Consider the following 15,813-nt stretch of genomic DNA (forward strand, 5'->3'; position numbering starts at 1 on the left):
AATTTATGTAAAACAATATTTTCACATATTATGTAGGATAAACTTTGTAGATATTCCCGATTCTGTCCACTTCGAGAACTTTGTGCACGAGAGTTGTTTACCATTCTTTTTATATCATGGTATACTCTAGAGATATATTTCAAACCTTGTATTTAATAGGAGAGCCTCCATGTGTTAAAGAAAACATTGCATGAATCAATCCATACGACATGTGAGATAGTCATTTATGTAGAACCTTACATAAATTTGAGGATAAAACGAGAGTTGTAAGAAATTAAAGAAGAAAATACATTACAGAGTATTGAATTACATGATATCGTGTTCACAACCATCATTATAATAATAAAAAGCAAAACAGTAACAACATCATGCATGAATTCTATCATCTTTAGACACATTTCTGCTGCTCAAAATGAACCAATACTTGCTCCTTTCGCGGGTACAGTGTCAGTCAGTTAACTAGCAATAAGAGAGAAAGAAAAAATTGTCAATTATAAATTGAAGTAAAAAAACCCCATATAGTCTGCAAACATGCACATATATAAAGAAAGACGCCTAAATTTATGGGGGAAAACAAATTTAAGTTGGTGAGTGGGAATCAAATCGTTGAAATACTCACAAGCATTATATCAAGCACCTTGTGGGTGCGCATCCTGCCGAGGATCACGAGCGTGTTTTCACATCTCATTTGCAGTATTTCCAAGTTCAATATTAACTACACTAACTCACACACAGACAAATACATTTGCAGAGTGCAAAAAAGAGGACATATGTAAATTGGGAACCAGAACATTGAGGATTCTCACAAGCATAAGGTCGAGCAGCTGGTGGGTGCGCAAGTTCCGTCTGATGACGTGCTTGTTCACCTCCCTCGCCTGTGCTATATCTGATAGAATCCCGTCCAGATCGGTCAATACCTTCTCTGTGCCTCCTGCCAAAGAAGCCGTGTTCAATTTCACCGCAGCTGTCTCCAATTCCAGGCGTTTCAGACCCTGTAACCATGAAATCGACGAGTGTTAGATGAAGGAGTGTGTAGACTGAGAAGAAATATGAATTGGGTTTGGGATGTTACCTCAAGACTCTTCCTTCTCTGAGAAGTGGATCTGCGATGCCTCTTTCTGACGATTTTGGAAACTTTCTCCTTCTTCAGCAACATCTGCTTCAAGTTTCCAACTTGAGCAATCAAAACTACGAATTCCCAAGAATCTAGATGAAAAGCAAATGAGTCAATAGATTCGTCGTACAAATACTTACCTTGGAATGTGATCGAATAAGGTAATGATTAGAAAACAGAGAGCGCATGCTATGACTGCGAGTCTGCAACATCAGCGCTATATATAGATATATCTATTGGGACTTAGAGAGTTGAGACAGTTGTCACAGTTAATTAACTAACTCCATAAATATAAATTGATGTTACGACAATAATAAGAGATGAATACGTCACCAGATTGAGAAGATTCGATGGCGTGATTTTGTAATGGAACGAGCGATGGGGGCGGTCAAACACCTCCGCCGTCCAAGCGTTGGAGTGTCTCTGTCATCTCTCTTAAGTAGTAAGTAATCTAATGGGGTTTAGTCATTCAAACACGAAATGATGTCACTACGTGGAATGTGATTCTTCAGCCAATCCTGGATAAATAATGTGATACTCTAAACCAATCAATGCTCTCTCTTTCAACTCCTCGTACCAGTCATTCCAACACCCAAAACGATGTCACTATGCATGTGCATGTGATCGTTATGCAAATGCTGGTTTTCCTTTTATTTATGCTCTGTTTGTTTGAAGGAAAACTAATATCTCATATTTCATGAAAAATATATTTCAAGGAAATAATTATCATGGAAAAACAACTAATTTATAGTGTTTGGACAAAAAAATTACTAATGTTTCTTATTGTTTGTTTGGTGGAAAACAAAATTTTGAGGTACAACATTATTATTTTCTTCTTATGATATAATGTGTGTATATATATATTTATTAATGTGTCAATACATAGCAACTATAAGACGCAAATATTAAATTCTATTTTGAGACAATAATCCAACAAAATACAGAATAATCCAACTTCTTTTATTCTTTTTATATACAAACACATCCAATATTACTTCATTTCACTATGTATATGGATGTATATATAACTATAAATGGTCGGTGTACACAAGTATATGCTCAATACATTCCCTAATAGAATATATTCACAATCACAGTAATATAACTTGTTAAAACTAATATTATTTTTCATATATATACATATAAGATGTATAATTTTAACGAAAATGAAATGTAGCCCATCAGTTTGGTAGCCCATGGGAGCCCAACAGGTTTATTTCATTGATTTAATCAATGAAATAGTTTTATTTCCACTATTTTATCCCAGAATTCATTGTCCAAAATTTATTGTTTTAATATAGATTATATTGTTTTTTAAAGCATGGTCTAGAATTCATTATTTTAGTTCTTTTGTTTTTGAAATTCCATTGAAAAAAACAACGGAATTACGAAATTCCATTAAAAAAATAATGGAATTAAGATTTGCCCGATAAAACTCATCGACAATGGATCTTGTTAGAAAGAGTTTTAGAAGTTGATTCTAAATATGTAATTTTAAAAAAAAATCTAACATGTATTTTGAGAGTTAAAAAGTTTTAAAATTTCGTCTGAGAGACTTGGGCTCCAATGAGCTATCTAGCACTACTGTAATTTTAATGTCTTATTATATACATGAGGTACAATTTTAATTGACCTAAAAGTTTCTCCGGGTTCGACGTGACATTGAGCAAAAAAGTGTCTTAATTTAATGTCTTGTTATATATATATATATACACACACATACAGTATTATATATAAAAGATATAGTTTTTTTAATTCACCTTAAAAAGTCTTCCATGTATACTTTTAGCAAAAAAATTAACTTAACAATCAGTTTATTGTTGTGGGGAAAACAACATTCCAAGGATAATAAGGGAAGTTGTTTTCCATCTTACAACTCCTTATTTTGAGTTGATTTATTATAAATTTTGTTTGACGACTAATTTTGTTTTCTTATCTCCAAACACCACAAAGTTAGGAAAACATTTTCAAAAGGTGGATTTTTCGTAAACAAACGGAGCATAAGTGTTATTCATTCACTCTTATGATATTATAGTAAGACTCACTGTAGGAGCAGGAGCTGCTGGTTGCAGTTTTTCATCAAGTTCTGGACACCTCCACAAGGTGTGGATAGTTTGAGTCGTTTTGAAGTTTTTGGGTCCAGAGAAGAAACCCGATCGATCGGGCTTCACCTGGTCACCTATAAGTTGTATTTTCATGACTTTTCTAGTCTTTTTCTAGGGTTTTTTTAGAGAGAGACGAGAGAGTGAAGAGAGTTTTGAGAGGTTAATCTTGAGTGTACAAGAGTGAGATTTCTTGTGAGTTTCTCAAGGGGTGTTGATCAAAGCTTGTTGGAGCAAACCTAGAGGTTGTCCAAGAGGCTCATATTTGTTCATCTAGTCGCACAATCTCGTAGACGTAGGCTTGGTATAGTCAAACCACAGTGCCGTATTCTTTGTTCTCTTGTTTGGTTTACTTTGATTGTGCTTGATTATTGCTTGTGGTTAGTTTGGCCTTTTACTCCCGGTTGAGTTTGTCGATTTAAAGAGATTTGAGGTGATATATTAATTGTGTGTTCCACTGCGCTATATCTTAACACTCACACAATGTTATAGTTTATAATCTTCTTTAATGTAGCATATAGAGACTAGAGTTAGTGTGTTCTTCCCTTAATATGAAAGTAAGTAAGCATAAAGAATTTCACTAATCACACAAATACCGAATTGGACTATTTTAGTACAACAGAGATAATTACAATCTCAAGTATCCCTACACAAAGACTCATAATTGAAAGAAGAAAACATGCACTAGAGAAATGAATACAAGATAATTAGGATAGAACAGACTTCTCTTTATTTCAATCTCACTCGATGCCGCACATATGCCCACTTTTCCTTTAAAACAGATACAAGCCCACACAAGCAGAATTCTTCATTGGATTTGCTCATTCTGCTTAGCTACTAAATCACTGGCAACACAAAGAGAAACAAAAAAAGACTGTTAATCTGTGTAATAGCAGATACTTTTAACAATAGACCTGATTTACCAATATCTTCAATAAGAAAGGATCTTTTCTTTGCATGTTCTCCTCTTCTCCTTCTTCATAGTTGTTTATGCTTTTCTTTTCTTTTTTCATTTCTTATTTTCTTCACCCCCCTTTTTTCAATGCTATTTTCTTCTTCTTCTCTATTTTTACTTATTTTCTTTTCATCTTCATTTTCTTAACTAATTCGAATTTTCACTCTCAAAGCTCGTGCTTTGGAGGATGAATTTTGTTAATTCTATATACGCTGTATATGCAGTGATTTATTTTCTATGTTTTGTAGTACAAGACCTTATATCAGTCTTGACCATTCAAACATTATATACATACGTACATACATATATACACATATAATGATATAAACCAATAGGCGATTATAATTAGAGAGAGGGAAATTAAACCAACCGAAGAGATTGAGTGAGTTGAGCAACCAAAGCGGTATTCTTTTGAGCTCTTGCTTTTACTAATTTGAACATGAGATTCAGTTTCATTTGGATACCCGCACTCTGGTTTGCTATCAACTTTGTTTCTTTCCACAGTTGCTTGCGTTCTGCTTCAATCTCTTCATATTTTTTCCTAACATGTCTCTGCCCTTCTTTTATACATTTTTGTTCCTCGCTGATTTCTGCCATTGATGCTCTTAGCCTCTTAATCCCAGACTTTATTTTCCCATTTAATCTTCTCTTCTGCCCAAACAACAACATTACACAATATAATATTGTCTTTAAATTGTTAGAGAACAATGGTGAGTAATAGAGAAATTAGAATATTGCAGATTTTGAGGGCGCGAATCATTCGCTATCTTAAAGACAATATTTGTACCCCTCGAATTGTTGCTATTGAGTTCAAGCAAATTAGTCTCCAAGATACAACAACGTCTGATCTTCTACAAATAGCAAAACTGGAGAACACTCTTAGGAATTTGCATGGAATTGTATTGAAATGTTAAGTGACGTATTTTACAGAAGGAATGTTGGATATACATATACTTGTACGATGCCTTTTTAAAACTTATGTGTCTTTTTTGTTTATTCTTAATAAACTTCCTTAGTAGTTTTTTGAACAAATGTTGCAATGCTTGCCTTTGAATTTCAACGATATGCAACTTACTTCCTTGGCAAAAAACTAACTCAAGGATAATGATTCCATGTGGTTAAGTCATTTGTACCACCAAGCATATCCACCATAAACTTTCCTTGTATTCGATATTAGAACCTATCATATATTTGCCTAAATATATATGAATGAGCACTATGTATATTACTTACAATAAATATCCACAACACGTCTACAGAACCAATGGAAACCTACAAGATCTTGGCTATGTATGTTATTGACTCACTGTGTTATATCATTTTCATGATAAGATTGTCACGAGCTAATTATCATCCTCATTAAAGCAATATTTCTTCAAAGAGTTTATTATGGTCGCTAGCTACTTGGATTCTCTATCTTGAACAGCATTGATAAAGGTTTGTGAAAATACCCGATTTCGCCTGCTCGATGCACTTATTCGGGGGGTTGTTCTGCTTACAAATAGTGGACCTGTTTCTTGGCATGGAAGGTGCAGAGTCGTCTGTTGTTTAGTGTCATTGCCTCCTCCTCTATCCGATGTTTGAGTACTTAAATCTGCAAACAAAAGTGGTAACCAGAAATAAAGATTCATTTTTCGTTCTTCTTTTTTTTCTAATCCTCTTTTGTGTTTCAGTTACTCTCTCTTGCGAGTTGAGGATTGGCTTCTGCGAGTTGATGAAGTAAGAATCATGCAATATATATAGACGTCAGGCACAGACAATCAGCATGTGAGGTTGATTTTTTTAGGAAGTAAAGAAAACGGTACTGTGCCAATGCCATGTAGGCAATGGTATAATTCAAAATAATCGTATGAGTGTCACGTTCACGAGTCAATGGTCGATGGGTCGCACGAAAATCGCCCGGAGCGCGCGATAAGAGCAAGATGAATAATGCAGAGCAGGCCTTGGGGGTTGACACATGATTTTTGTATTCTTGTGTTTCTTTATTGACAAAGTCTTGCCCCCACAAGAAATTTCATGAATGAAGTTAGTAATCACGCATGACAGTGCGGTGGGCGTCTGGACAATTTCATAGAAATTTCATGAATGAAGTTAGTAATCACGCATGACAGTGCGGTGGGCGTCTGGACAATTTCATAGAAATTTCATGTATGAAGTTAGTAGGAATTGAACTCACTCACAGATCTCCAAATATGATAGGACCGCCTAACCAATAGGAATAGGGCATGAACTCATTCCTCATAAATCTTTATTTATGGTTAGGTTGTATGATGATGACAGAACAAATGATAAAATATAATGTCTAATAAAAATTATATATGATTAAAAGTTGTCGGTGCCTCCATGGCAGTGACTCTTCAAACCAGTGTTGCATGGCCGCACCAGAGGGGCATGTTTCTTTTTTCTATATAGAAAACACCGTCCAGATTCACACCATTGTTCTTTGAATTGGTCTCCAAATTTGTAAACAAATGGAAGAAATATAATTTATGCTAGCAAGCATGTGCCCAATGGTAGATGTACAAGTACTATTTAAAGGTCATAAGTTTAGTTTAATTTCTGCAAGTCCATCACAGGAAAATGCCGCCCTGTATGTAGTTTTGATTGTATCAGCAAGAAGTGAGAACTGTAACAAGGCAAAGAGGGCTACAGACGTATAATAACAATAACATTACAGTTCACACAACCTTGTATTTATTAGAATTCATATACAATGAATACAATAAATCCAAATTTCTACATAGTTTGTGAGAGATAATACAGTTAATACAAAAGGCGGTTGCATGGAAAGAAGAAAATATTAGAACTGTATATATGAGAGATCATATCTGCTAAAAGGGGAAACTGTAGCAGAGCAAACAAAGTGACAGGAATACAAGCAACCATAGCAACTGAAATGGCAATCCATGCAAATTCGCGCCCAAGAACAATGAAAAGTGTGGCTGAAAATGCTGACATCATGGTCGCTATCGAAACAAAAAGGGTTGTGAACCCTATTATCAGCCGTTTAGGTAGTGAATGGAGAAAATCTTCTTCCGCATAGCGTGAAGTCAAAATGGACAGGAACATCAGAATAGAAGTGGCAGAGGAGAATAATGCCAATGCATTTGATATGGAGAAGACAATAAATGACCGGCGATGAAGAAAAATAGGCCTCCCTGTCTCATTGTTATTGCCACCAGGTACAGTGAAGGCTGCAGCAAACATCACAGTGGCAATAAGTGTTGCAACAACCATGCATGATGATGCACTGTCTTTCATCCACTTTTCCCCTTCTCGGACAAGTCTTTTGTGCTCCTCTGTGAACAATATATGAGGTGTTTTCCCCTCTAAGTTCTTCATTTCTCGGTAAGAAGGTTGCACAATTTTTTCAACCTCCTACAATCAGTAACGTTAGACAACAAAATCGGAATATAATAATAACAATATTTCAGCGTCAAACAATAAAAATGGTATGCCATGCAGAATTCTAAGCAATTCATGGATAAGCTCTGAGGAATGCGACAATAGAAGGGAAATAAATTAACCTTGAACCAGTGCACTTCGCGTCGCAACTGCAGTGCTGCACCACAGTCGTTCTTGAGACGATTTGGAGGTGCTAACTTTCCAGCCAGATGCAGGATGTTATTATTTCTCTCATCCTTATAGGCTGATATCAGATCTCTGTGAGAACCGATCTCATGTATGAGACTGAAAATTCTCTCCTGACGGTGTGCCACTGCAACATGAAATATGCTTCGATTCTGCTCATCGACTTTCCAAATAAGATTAGGATACATTCGAATTAGCACAAGTAGGAAGTCAACATTCCCAATCTCCACAGCAGTAAATATTAGTCGGAAAGGGAACCTAAGGAAATCTCCAATTTTCGAATCATCAAGCAGCAGGACACGCTCCCACAGTTGCTTCACGAGTTCAAGTGCCTGGATATGCTTGGCCTTTATGTCAAGAATTGTTCTGAATCCTGGAAGTGCACAGAATTTCAAATAAATACAGCTTTTCAAACGAAATTGGTAATTACTAGGAGTAGCTACACACCCAAATATCTGGAGGCACTGCAGACTAATCCATTCAAACTGGGTGTCCCTGCATTTCAGAGTGAAATGGCTACATCAAGATGTAGGATAACTTATCAGCTCTTCCGCCAAATTAAAATTATTCAAATTCATAGGCGTATAACATATTTTCAGCAATTTAAATTATATCATCCATGAGCAGAAAGAGAGGAAAAAACCTATAAGAGCATCCAATTACATTGAAAAACTTTAAATCTAAAACTATCAAAGAGAGCTACCAACATGAATTTAAGCACCAGCGCTGATTTCCGAATTGGCTTCCACTTGAAAATGCCAAAGGCTTCCGAGACAATATATGAAGAGCTGTCTCTCCATTTCCATCCCGAGCAAAAGCTAATTCGGGATGATGTTGAACCAGGTTCAAGGCCACATCTAACATTCCAATCAACAGTCACCAGTGGCATAGCTTTTAGGATGTTAAATTACAAGCAATTAAAGATTTTTTTTCTTCAGATAAACCAAAAACTTTACAATCAAAAGGCAAAGTGAAAAGCTCACCAACCATAAAGTTCAGCACTGATGGCTGCAACAAGAAGCTGAATGCGATCATATTCTGTTAGATCCTCTTTCTGAGTTACAGAATATAGGTACCAGACCATGTCTTTGTGGCCTAACAAAGCAGCCATACACAATGGTGTTGCCCCCTTACTGCCTCGAATAGAAGGCAACATTTTGTTCTTACTAACCATTAACTCTGCAATCTTTGTGACACCAGATGCAGCAGCAAAGCAGAGGGCTGTATTCCCAACCTTGTTCTGCAATGCCAGGTCATCAGGTGTCATCAGTTTCACGAGCTCTTCGACAAACTTCGTCTGCCTTGCCCCTGCGGCTACATGAAGAGCAGTGTCTAAATTGCTTGTAATCCTAGCACTGACTGCATGTGGCTTTAAAACCAAAAATTCTTTTGCAGTACCCCAGTCACCTTTGAGCGCCGCCAGATGCAGAGGAACATATAAAGTAAAGAAATTTTCCCCTGCCAAGATTTTCACATTGGAAGGCGATAAACCACATGAAATTCATTTTCCAGCATAAAACAGATGTAATCATATATTTCTAACTTGTAAACTTCTGAGCAGCATCTATCAAGTGGAGCCGAAAGGATGTTCTTGACGGCAGAACTAGAAGGACAGTATCTCAATCAAAGTTACGAAAACATCTGTTCCTTAGGCAATTTATGAGATGTTTTTTCTATGACTTTTGTATAATATCATATTTACTCCCCAAGATGAGAATAATCAAACAAAAAAATTGAAAGTAAAATTATGGGAAAGACTATCGTGAATAAATCAAATTATTGAGATGTTAGTGTATGTGGATATCATCATTCAATTATGTCATCTGTTTCCTCTTGTTCTACCAGACCATATTATCTTATAAACTCGTTTTCAAAGAGGGAATCTACATAAGTTCTAAGAAATTGGAGTAGAGGAGAGAACACCAGTTAAAAGTTGCAACATACCAAAAATTGCTTCGGCGTATGACACTCCTAGATGGGGAAAACTTGCCCTGTCATCTACTGCTTTTATAGTAAGTTCAGCAGCACTCCGAGGTTTATGATCCCTCGAAGTGTACTGAGGCCAAAAGGATGAATTTAAAACCGTGTCGGAATCTCTTCCTTCAACCTCTGGAAAATGAACCGAGCTTGAAATGCCTTGAGGTAGTTGGGGATGAGAGCTGCATACGTTGAAAGAAATTTCATCTGGACAGCTTGATTGTCGTGGTAAGGTATTTCCCAATCCGTTAGTGGTATTAAAGGTTGCAGCAGATGTGTTGACGCCATTGTAAGGTGAGCTTTGACGGAAAGCATCTTTAAGGCTTACCTCATCATCAGAGCATTCAACACATGTGCTGGCATCATCCTCACCAAAAGATTTGCTTGAGGAATTTGTAGCAGATCTAATACCAGGAAAACATAATTGGACAGAGAGACTCCCACCATATCGTACCGAATCAAGATCATGTGATATCATCCTTTCCAAGGCAGAAACAGAAACAGTAGTGAGATCAACAGATATATCATTATTATGCATTAGAACTTCATTAGATGATAAGGTTCTCATGAGTCATGACACTTTCAATTTCCAGTATGATTTTCCTAAACCATGAATTTATCTGCAAGAATACGAGACACCCAATTGGAATGCTATGAGAAACGTGACTAAGGAAAAGTAACAGCAAAAATCAGTTCAAGTCCCCTGACCCCATTAGTTAATCATTGAATCAACTAAGAAGAAGAAGAAGAAATGATCATATTCAATGACAGTCGAGAGTTGAATTTATAAATCACTATCACGATACTAGTTAGAAAAAGTAAGCATGGCAGAATTTTACAATTCCACGAAGACTGGAGAAAAAAGTTAAATTTCCACTTAATACTGCCAAATTGTACACTGTCTGCCATAGACGATACAGGAAGGGGAATTAGGCCCGACTGCAGAAAATTTTAGATTTTGTTCCCCCACCTTTTTTCTCAATAACTGAACAGATAGTTAGGTTTGCCAGATTACCTTGTAAATGACTGACCTTCTGACTCTGGAATTTGGAGACTCCTCTTTCTTTGCCTGTGTCTATCTGTGCATAAGATTGAAAACTAGAGCAAAGCCATTTATGCAGAATTTGTGGTCGTGAATAGATTGTGTTTACTGAGAGTTGACGTAAGTGCAGAGCAGTTTCGGATATCAACATCATTGAACAAAGAACTGGAACCTTTGAAAGATTAGGGCAAAAACGGGGGGGAAGGACAAAGGAAAGAGCGATGCCTACATTAAATCAATTGATTCGTCAAAGATAATTTGAGCAAGCATAAGACTTCACTTGCTTGGTTTCACCATTCAAAAGCAACGTGTCTCTGTTTCACATGCACGGTCCAAATCCATGGTAGATGCAATGTCAATTGTGATAATTGGGAGTCAATCTTTTATCTAAAAATTGAGAGTCAATTCCATTTCTAGTTCTAAATTAATAAATTATGGGTTAGGTATTGCTTCCAAGAAAAAACATAAACAAATACTCAAAAGTCATGATTATACGTAGGTTACATATAACAAATCTTGGTGTGTACATGACAACGAGCAAGACATTTCTTTCTGCTTTTCTTCCTGAGATGGGGAATGGCATGCTTGCCTCCTCTCTCTTGCAAAAGATGAGCAGAAGAAGGTTGCATACCATTATAAACAAAACATCAACCAATTTGAGAGTTCCTTTAGAGGAGGAGTTGAAAACCAATATTCCTAACAAGGGTAATGGAGCCTGCATCTACAGGGTCCCTAAAAACATGATAGATGTGGAACCTAAGGCTTACACTCCCAACATCATCTCGATTGGCCCTTACCACCACGGATCACAATATTTGAGAAAAATGGAGGAGCTCAAGTGGCGATTCTTTCACCGTCTCTTCGATCCAAGCAACCTCAATGGACTCAAATTAGAGCCCGTCATTGATGCCATGGAGGAATTGGAAACAGAGACTAGGAGATGCTATGCAGATGCTGCTTCTCAACTCGGCAACCAAAATTTTGTCTTGATGATGCTCATTGATGGATGCTTTGTTGTTGAGCTCTTGAGGGAGTTGAGCAAGCACAACTTCTCACATGGCTCCCCATTCGTCAAAAGGTGAAAATTCTGTTTTGTAATAAACCAAAGATCATATACTGCAAAATCATTGCTTGTCATTTTATTATAAGGTTGGTTTGATCAATTAAGTACTTCTAAAATTCAATTTGGATTAAAATTTAGATATGTATATATTTCATAAATACGTATTGTTGTTCTATCCGAAACTTTTTTTTTGCCACCCATGTTGACATGAATGCATGATGGACTCATAATTACCTTGTTTCTGAAATACCCTCTCATCTTTTTGTCAGAATTCCATGTGTTCATCTTCTACGTAACTTCCTTCATCCAAAGTCCAAATCACAATTCTGTCCGTAACTTCTATAAACTTTAGAATTTTTGCTCGATTATTATCCGATGTGGGACTTTTGTCAAACGGGTATCTCTGCCCAACTTTAAGATTTTTGTTGCTGGGTTATTACCCGATATGGGATGAGTGCACACTTACTCCGATACTATATAGAAATTTTAGGCCCCATTATCTTCTACCTAAAAAGGCTTATCAGAGAGAATGAGGACTTACTACTATATACAATATTTTTGTTGGGTTATTACTTGATGGGACTTTTGTCCAACAAAACCTTCTACCTCATTACCTTAACCCTAGTCTTTCCTCTCTCCTTCGCAATCTTAGCCCACTCGCTCTTCACCCACTCACTTTTAGCCCAACTCGACGAGTCCGACTCGGATCCCGACGCGACCAGGACTCCGCATCCATGGACCCTGCTCCTGGTCATCCAGTTCTGCTACCTCATCCTCCTTTTCGCTTTCTCTCTCCTCTCCACCGCCGTGGTCGTATTCACCGCTGCTTCGCTCTATACTTCGAAGCATGTGTCTTTCTCTAACATGCTATCAGCTATTCCCAAAGTGTTCAAACGATTGTTTTTGACCTACTTGTGGGTGGCGCTCTTGATGTTGGTTTACAATTCTGTTTTCTTAGCGTTCTTGGTCATTTTGATGATCGCGATTGATTCTCAGAACACCTTTTTGGTGTTCTTCTCTCTGGTGGTGATTTTCCTTCTATTTTTGGTGGTTCATGTGTATATTACGGCTTTGTGGCATTTGGAGAGTGTGGTGTCTGTTCTGGAACCGATTTATGGGTTTGCGGCGATGAAGAAGAGTTATGAGTTGCTGAAGGGAAAGACCCTATGATAGGAACCTACAATTCTAAGTCGGTTTAGAAGTTGTTATATTAGCTAGCTAAGTCGGTTACCATTTAGTATATAAGCTTGTATTAGTCACTTCATGAGGGACGAAATGAAATATGATGAATTCCCTTTTCTGTTAGTTACTGTCTTTGTTTCCTTCGTGTTCTTCTGTATTCCATAAACTGCCATTGTCAGGCCTAGGTCGAAGGTACGTATCACCCTATGGCCGCACTTCTTGTTTTTATGTATTTGGGGATTTGTGCGATGATTGGGGGTGTCTTTGGCACGGTGGTAGTTCATGGTGGAGACAGATGTGGGGTTTTTGCGAGGATTGTGGTTGGTGGGTTTTTGGTAGGGTTGTTGGTGATTGTCAATCTGGTGGGACTGTTGGTGCAGAGTGTGTTTTACTATGTTTGCAAGAGCTACCATCATCAGGGGATTGATAAAAGTGTTTTACATGATCATCTTGGTGACTATCTAGGAGAGTATGTACCTTTAAAGAGCAGCATTCAAATGGAGAACCTGGATGCTTGAAAAGAGATGAAGATTGACATTGCTGTATGTAAGTTTTCTTCTATGTAATTCCTGGCAGTGGTGTTATGCTTAATTTTCCACTTGTGTATTTGTTCTTTTTGAAATAAAAATTGGAGGCATCCTTGCTTGGGTTTTTTGTAAGTTGCATAGTTTTAACTTGTGATAGTTGTTCTAAATGGTAGAAAGTCGTCACTTAGTGATATATACCATGTTATCAGTATGTAGAAATTGACTGTTATATACTTATAATATGATTAATGAAATTATTATGTTTGCCCTTTCTGATGGTTGTTTTTGTGTCTTTTTTTTCAATAATTGAATGTTTGGTTGTGGACTTGTCGTCACTGATATGCTGAACTGAAGGTTTCATGTTAAGTAGTATTGTAGTTGCCCATCTCTGTTGTTGAAGTCCTTGGCCATCCTTTTTTGTATTACTTGTATGGTCGTTTAGTGGAGGTTTTTAATTAAAATTTTAATTTTAAGGTAACATTGGAGAAATTCTGTTTGTTTTTATAGTCTTTTGGATATTTTTTAAATTTAAATTTAAGTGCTTAGATAGCACTGGAGAAATAAATAAAACTGCAAACTTTTAACAATGGTGAAGATGCTTCATTGAAATTGCAAACCTAGACATCACAAGCTTGAGTCACGGAAACAGTTAACTCATTGCCATGTACTCTAATCATGAATTGGTTTGGTGATCGATTTTCATACTCCGCTTGTAGTTTTTATGATATTCATGAGATATAGCTTGCAGCAGGGATTTAGATAAACCTGTCTGCAATTCAATCGTGGATAATCTGGCAATTTATTCTCTCCTTTCAGATTGTAATCTTCATGGTATTAGCAAGTAGCAACATATACCAACTTGGAGAGGTTGAAGTTGTCTGCAACTCAATGAATGGAGGGGGAATTTTTAATTTGCAGTCCATGGTTTTGTTAGGTAGAAGAGTAATTAAGGTTTTGGATGAGGAAAGGTTTGATGTTATGGCAATAAAGTTTATGATGTAGAAATGCTGCTTGAAGCACTGGACTGCAACTATTTAGAAAGTACGGTTTAGCTTTGTCTATTCCTAGTTATCTGTACGTGTAGAACTCATAAAATTAAAGATGGAAGTTCCTGGCCCTTTTTGGGGCTGAACAATTATTCAAGCATTGTATGCATGTTCTGGATTAAGCTTCATTTTTGGCGGCAAAGGTTGGATTTTTTGGAGGATACGGTTTTGTTAAGGGTTTAGAGGATGAGTTAGGAAGAGGAATGCGTTAAAGTTTTCATCTACGGTTAGACTTGCATATCGCAATCCTAAACGTAGGCTTGGTAAACAGCTGGATTTCCCATATATCTGTGTTCTACAGAATTGAATATGAAGTTCCATGCGAGCATCAGACTTGTATGTCACAATATCCCATCTATGAATTAAAACATGTAACCTTTAAGGTTTTCTTTCAATGTGATCTATCTGCATTGGGATTGGGATTACCTGTGTTTGACCTGAGAGAACAACTTTTTGTTTGTTTTTGAATACTTAGGTTGCAATTGTAGCAATTTTGCTCTTAGGAAAAGAAAATTACAAAGACAAAGGGAAAACAATCATCATCATCATCCAAACTTTTATCCTAAAAACGAGTCTGAGTTTATGTGAGAATCAACGAGAATCCATTACGTATATTCGTTTCTACCATTCATTTTCGTCATTCATTTCTATCCAAAATCATACATCAATTCTTATTGAATCTATGTCATTTCTTATTATTTCAAGCTATGTTTTTTTATGTATTCACATTCGCTTCCTACTCTTTCCTATACAAATTCTCTTGATTTTCTTAATCTTCGCATCACTATCTCTCTGTTTTGCATGTCCATACCACTTTGAACAGTTTTCTTGCAACTTATCTCCAATTGATGTTTCTACTACCTTAGATCTAATAATCTTATTTCTTATCTTATCGTATCTTCCCTCGTGTATCCACACATCCAATGTAGTATTTGCATCTCTGCTACTAGCATTTTTTTGGATATTGTGTCTTCAACACTTAGAACCATTCATTATCGTGGGTCGCTAGTGTTCTATAAACCCATGCCTGGGCTGAACCCTAAACTTTAGATTCTATTTCTTCCTAAACCCATGCTTGGTCTTTGCCTATGTTGGTTCCATGTATCTGAGTGAGTTTGAAATGGCTCTGTTTTTGTTACCAATTTTTCTTATTAATTTCATTTATTATATACCTGTTTCTTTTATGGATAAAGTCCCATGACTGGGCTGAGAGG

The 15,813-nt window shown here is 36.6% G+C and overlaps 5 protein-coding genes across 14 annotated transcripts; 2 read left to right on the forward strand and 3 right to left on the reverse strand.

Annotated features, from left to right (window-relative positions):
• Positions 1-211: 211 nt before the first annotated feature.
• On the reverse strand, positions 212-1,550 carry LOC119981331. Of its 7 annotated transcripts, none has more exons than XM_038824420.1 (5): positions 1,255-1,536; positions 1,073-1,156; positions 807-992; positions 620-715; positions 212-459 (listed from the first exon to the last, which is right to left on the reverse strand). In XM_038824420.1, exons 1-5 carry the CDS (start codon positions 1,324-1,326, stop codon positions 448-450), a joined length of 450 nt encoding a protein of 149 aa, XP_038680348.1. In that variant the 5' UTR covers positions 1,327-1,536; the 3' UTR covers positions 212-447. The 7 variants fall into 7 exon arrangements, with proteins under 7 accessions (XP_038680348.1, XP_038680351.1, XP_038680352.1 ...); XM_038824419.1 differs by lacking the exon at positions 212-459 and having other exon boundaries at positions 467-715; positions 1,255-1,331; positions 1,448-1,518; XM_038824418.1 differs by lacking the exon at positions 212-459 and having other exon boundaries at positions 467-715; positions 1,255-1,347; positions 1,448-1,516.
• Positions 1,551-3,768: 2,218 nt separating this feature from the next.
• LOC119981237 lies at positions 3,769-5,888 on the reverse strand. Its single transcript, XM_038824293.1, has 3 exons — positions 5,623-5,888; positions 4,542-4,822; positions 3,769-4,061 (listed from the first exon to the last, which is right to left on the reverse strand). Exons 1-3 carry the CDS (start codon positions 5,800-5,802, stop codon positions 4,025-4,027), a joined length of 498 nt encoding a protein of 165 aa, XP_038680221.1. The 5' UTR covers positions 5,803-5,888; the 3' UTR covers positions 3,769-4,024.
• A 943-nt stretch (positions 5,889-6,831) lies between these two features.
• LOC119981491 (ankyrin repeat-containing protein NPR4-like) lies at positions 6,832-11,057 on the reverse strand. Of its 3 annotated transcripts, none has more exons than XM_038824634.1 (7): positions 10,771-11,057; positions 9,707-10,218; positions 8,750-9,220; positions 8,470-8,619; positions 8,210-8,257; positions 7,699-8,135; positions 6,832-7,549 (listed from the first exon to the last, which is right to left on the reverse strand). In XM_038824634.1, the coding sequence occupies exons 2-7, from the start codon at positions 10,215-10,217 to the stop codon at positions 6,935-6,937; spliced, it is 2,232 nt and encodes a 743-aa protein (XP_038680562.1). In that variant the 5' UTR covers position 10,218; positions 10,771-11,057; the 3' UTR covers positions 6,832-6,934. The 3 variants fall into 3 exon arrangements, with proteins under 3 accessions (XP_038680562.1, XP_038680561.1, XP_038680563.1); XM_038824633.1 differs by having other exon boundaries at positions 10,755-11,053; XM_038824635.1 differs by lacking the exon at positions 8,470-8,619 and having other exon boundaries at positions 10,755-11,054.
• Positions 11,058-11,308: 251 nt separating this feature from the next.
• On the forward strand, positions 11,309-11,863 carry LOC119981206 (UPF0481 protein At3g47200-like). Its single transcript, XM_038824265.1, has one exon. It carries the CDS (start codon positions 11,309-11,311, stop codon positions 11,861-11,863), a length of 555 nt encoding a protein of 184 aa, XP_038680193.1.
• Positions 11,864-12,279: 416 nt separating this feature from the next.
• Positions 12,280-14,691, forward strand: LOC119980249. Of its 2 annotated transcripts, none has more exons than XM_038822872.1 (2): positions 12,280-13,572; positions 14,370-14,691. In XM_038822872.1, exon 1 carries the CDS (start codon positions 12,295-12,297, stop codon positions 13,012-13,014), a length of 720 nt encoding a protein of 239 aa, XP_038678800.1. In that variant the 5' UTR covers positions 12,280-12,294; the 3' UTR covers positions 13,015-13,572; positions 14,370-14,691. The 2 variants fall into 2 exon arrangements, with proteins under 2 accessions (XP_038678800.1, XP_038678801.1); XM_038822873.1 differs by having other exon boundaries at positions 12,280-13,568.
• The last annotated feature ends 1,122 nt before the right edge of the window (positions 14,692-15,813 follow it).

The sequence above is a fragment of the Tripterygium wilfordii genome, chromosome 16 (assembly GCF_013401445.1).
Source record: "Tripterygium wilfordii isolate XIE 37 chromosome 16, ASM1340144v1, whole genome shotgun sequence".
Taxonomy (NCBI): domain Eukaryota; kingdom Viridiplantae; phylum Streptophyta; class Magnoliopsida; order Celastrales; family Celastraceae; genus Tripterygium; species Tripterygium wilfordii.

What these genes read in the sequence shown, in the direction of transcription:
- LOC119981331 (XM_038824417.1), bottom strand. Translation starts at nt 1,326, where the DNA reads ATGTTGCAGACTCGCAGTCATAGCATGCGCTCTCTGTTTTCTAATCAT. An exon ending in TTATTCGATCACATTCCAAG is followed by an intron (nt 1,157 to 1,254) that starts GTAAGTATTTGT and finishes AACTTGAAGCAG; the next exon opens with ATGTTGCTGAAGAAGGAGAA. An exon ending in AGCTGCTCGACCTTATGCTT is followed by an intron (nt 716 to 806) that starts GTGAGAATCCTC and finishes GAGTTAGTGTAG; the next exon opens with TTAATATTGAACTTGGAAAT.
- LOC119981237 (XM_038824293.1), bottom strand. Translation starts at nt 5,802, where the DNA reads ATGAATCTTTATTTCTGGTTACCACTTTTGTTTGCAGATTTAAGTACT. An exon ending in CATCGAGCAGGCGAAATCGG is followed by an intron (nt 4,823 to 5,622) that starts GTATTTTCACAA and finishes TTGTTTGGGCAG; the next exon opens with AAGAGAAGATTAAATGGGAA. An exon ending in CAACTCACTCAATCTCTTCG is followed by an intron (nt 4,062 to 4,541) that starts GTTGGTTTAATT and finishes TTGTGTTGCCAG; the next exon opens with TGATTTAGTAGCTAAGCAGA.
- LOC119981491 (XM_038824634.1), bottom strand. Translation starts at nt 10,217, where the DNA reads ATGATATCACATGATCTTGATTCGGTACGATATGGTGGGAGTCTCTCT. An exon ending in GCGCTGGTGCTTAAATTCAT is followed by an intron (nt 8,258 to 8,469) that starts GTTGGTAGCTCT and finishes TCTGAAATGCAG; the next exon opens with GGACACCCAGTTTGAATGGA. An exon ending in GCGAAGTGCACTGGTTCAAG is followed by an intron (nt 7,550 to 7,698) that starts GTTAATTTATTT and finishes TACTGATTGTAG; the next exon opens with GAGGTTGAAAAAATTGTGCA.
- LOC119981206 (XM_038824265.1), top strand. Translation starts at nt 11,309, where the DNA reads ATGACAACGAGCAAGACATTTCTTTCTGCTTTTCTTCCTGAGATGGGG.
- LOC119980249 (XM_038822872.1), top strand. Translation starts at nt 12,295, where the DNA reads ATGAGTGCACACTTACTCCGATACTATATAGAAATTTTAGGCCCCATT.